Source organism: Lactuca sativa, chromosome 9 (assembly GCF_002870075.4).
Source record: "Lactuca sativa cultivar Salinas chromosome 9, Lsat_Salinas_v11, whole genome shotgun sequence".
NCBI lineage: Eukaryota > Viridiplantae > Streptophyta > Magnoliopsida > Asterales > Asteraceae > Lactuca > Lactuca sativa.
Window position 1 is genome coordinate 35,101,801 of NC_056631.2, and position 2,715 is coordinate 35,104,515.

At 38.0% G+C, this 2,715-nt stretch overlaps 1 protein-coding gene across 1 annotated transcript; it reads right to left on the reverse strand.

Annotated features, from left to right (window-relative positions):
- Window positions 1-719: 719 nt before the first annotated feature.
- Window positions 720-1,903, reverse strand: LOC111879415 (universal stress protein PHOS32). The gene is made up of 4 exons (XM_023875873.3): window positions 1,551-1,903; window positions 1,336-1,445; window positions 1,124-1,242; window positions 720-971 (listed from the first exon to the last, which is right to left on the reverse strand). The coding sequence occupies exons 1-4, from the start codon at window positions 1,723-1,725 to the stop codon at window positions 878-880; spliced, it is 498 nt and encodes a 165-aa protein (XP_023731641.1). The 5' UTR covers window positions 1,726-1,903; the 3' UTR covers window positions 720-877.
- Between the last annotated feature and the right edge of the window lie 812 nt (window positions 1,904-2,715).

Here is a 2,715-nt window from a genome sequence, read left to right on the forward strand (position 1 = left end):
TTGAGACTTGACGATGCCTATAAATAATGTCTAACATTGTTTAGAAACTAAGAATCTATCACTATTATATTTTGCTTTTTAAAGAACAATTTTACCAAAAACTTTCTATATCTTATTTTTTTCCCTACAAAAAATAATTTTATACTTTTATTAAAGAACAGTCGAGTTTTATTAAACTTTCCATATAAGCCAAAGCCAGTTTAGAGTTCTTTTTTTAACTTTCTTTATTCTCCATGAAAATTATCTCGGGTTTGCCAACTCTTCATACAAAGTCATCGAATATTCATCAACTTTTCATAAAAGTTTACATGAAAATCAATTGAAATTTGTTAATTTAAAAAACAGACATAATATTTAAATCCAAAGCGTCTTTCAAGGATTAGTGGTTGGATTCTTTTCTTTATAGAACTGGTTTCCTTTAGGGAAAAAGTAAAAGATAAAGACTTATACCATATTGACATATTCCTTTCATTAAACATGAATAGGAACTTTGATTCTTTAATTCATTTTCACCATTTGTTCCAAATGTTTTGATATTTATATACTTTGATCTTGGTCCAAAAAATCCATATATTCTTTTAAGCCGGGTTTACTAAAGCGAACTTCAGTTATCTGGATTTTGTTACTTGAACAAAAACATTCCAATATTCGTAAATTTTTTATTCAAATTGCACACAACAAGTGTTGCGTATTTTGATTTCTTAACAAAGAAAACAAAATAATATTAACCAAATATCATTGCTAAAAGTAATCCATACATATATGTAGATAAAATATAGAACATCAAAGCAATTTAAGCAAAGCAACAACACGATAATGGGACACAATACATAAAAGTAGAAGGGAATATATTATAATTATAATAGGACATTATTACTCAGTGCTTGTGGAATGTCTCTGGGTCCTTCACGATTGTCACAGCACAAGTTGCAGCTGTCAACACGTAATTTGTCACGCTTCCGAGTATTATCCTGCAAATCACGATCCACATAATTCAAGTTACCAAACCAAGTCACGCTTTATGATTATTAGATGATTGATTATCAAATTAACGAATTTCTGTAAGGTCATGAATGATGAAACATTATTCAAATCATATCGATCGAGAGGAAGGAATGGATACCTCTGAATGGTGGTGAGGCCTCTGCTACCCATCACCAAAGAATCCAGTTTCAGATCTTCAACGGCTTCCACCAGTTTCTCTCTTGCATCTCCCCAATACAATTTTGTCACCACATGTATCTATCAACCATAAATATTCATATGGAATTGATCAAATACAAATACTGTTTAACAAGATAAGATAATGAAATCTATATACGAGAGATTTAAAACCTCTTTTTGTCGAGCTCCTGTATCCAGCGTGTCCAGAACTTCAATATCCATCTTCACATCGTATTTCGCCATCACTTCCGGTTCCCGGAACTCCACAAGTGGAATCAAAGCTAAACAATAACAACGAAAAAGGATGAAAAACGTTAAATACTAAAGTACAGTGATCGATCGGAAGGATGGGTCATGGATAGACGATCTGATCAAGGGTAACTTACGAGAACCGGAGGCTACCCACAGTTGATTTCGAGATTCAGCGGTGGAATGAGGTTTGACATGGATGATGTAGAACGTGTCGCCTTTATCAGCCAAGTTGTCGATTGCCCATTTCAAAGCTGTTTTACTGCTGTTTGAGAAATCCATCGCTATGCCAACCTTCCGATCCTTCACCATATTTGCGAAACTCCGATGATCTATTATACTGTACGTGATCCAGAAGCAGATCTACAAGACTTTGATTCGGTTTCTTTGGAATTGATTTGGTCTGTTGCTCTGGTCTCTGGAGGGAGGAGTTGGAGTTGGGTAGTTTTAAAGTGGAGCAAGGAACCAGATGCCGAGTCGAAACACGGTTTTGTGGCGGGGCGTGAAAGATCCGACCGGGTTACGCATGCACGATCCTTATCCATTTATGTGTACCGATAAAACCAACACTGACTCCCACTCTTTGTTAATGATATGTGAATAAAATCGGAAATCTTTTATGACAAACTTTCATAACTGGTCCCTTATGTTTATAAAATATTACAAGTTAAGGACTTTTATGAAAAATGTAACGTCGTTGCCGAGAGCCGGGAGGCGACAGAGATGCTGATGGATATGTGGCAAGGCTATGGGTGGGGGTTGCGCAGCAAGACCGTTGCTGAGAGCCAGGCAACAGAGATGCTTCGGGATAAGCGGCGATATTATAGGTAGGGGATGCGCAACGAGACTATTGTCAAGAGCCAGGCAACATAGATGTTGAGGGATATGCAACGAAGCTATTGGTAGGGGTTGTGCAACAAGACCATTGTCGAGGGCCAGGTGACGAAGATGCTGAAAGGTTGTAGGTAGCATGGCTGCTGTTGTGATTGCGTTTTTGCTGGAGAGTAACCTCACTATAGCCAGATGTAATGTGGAAAACGCTTTATCGATCATCCGAGCACAAGTAAACCATGATGATTGTGGGAGAAGAAACACCAAGAGCATGGTGCTAGGCATGGTATAAACGTATGATGTGTGACTTACGGTACGCAACGATACGCGACTTATGTTGCGCGACTTAGAGGAATAGATTGGGCTTAGCAGCTAACACTCATGGAGATGTCACGCGGGAGAGTATCACGTGGAATCATATAGGCAAAGGTTGCGAGCCTTTGAACCTTGTTGGCGGGGCATGCCGTTGAT

Excerpts from the sequence above, each read along its gene's own strand:
- LOC111879415 (XM_023875873.3), bottom strand. The coding sequence starts at position 1,725 with ATGGTGAAGGATCGGAAGGTTGGCATAGCGATGGATTTCTCAAACAGC. Across the intron at positions 1,446-1,550 it reads GTGGGTAGCCTCCGGTTCTC|CTTTGATTCCACTTGTGGAG; the intron begins GTAAGTTACCCT and ends GTTATTGTTTAG. Across the intron at positions 1,243-1,335 it reads CAGGAGCTCGACAAAAAGAG|ATACATGTGGTGACAAAATT; the intron begins GTTTTAAATCTC and ends TATGGTTGATAG.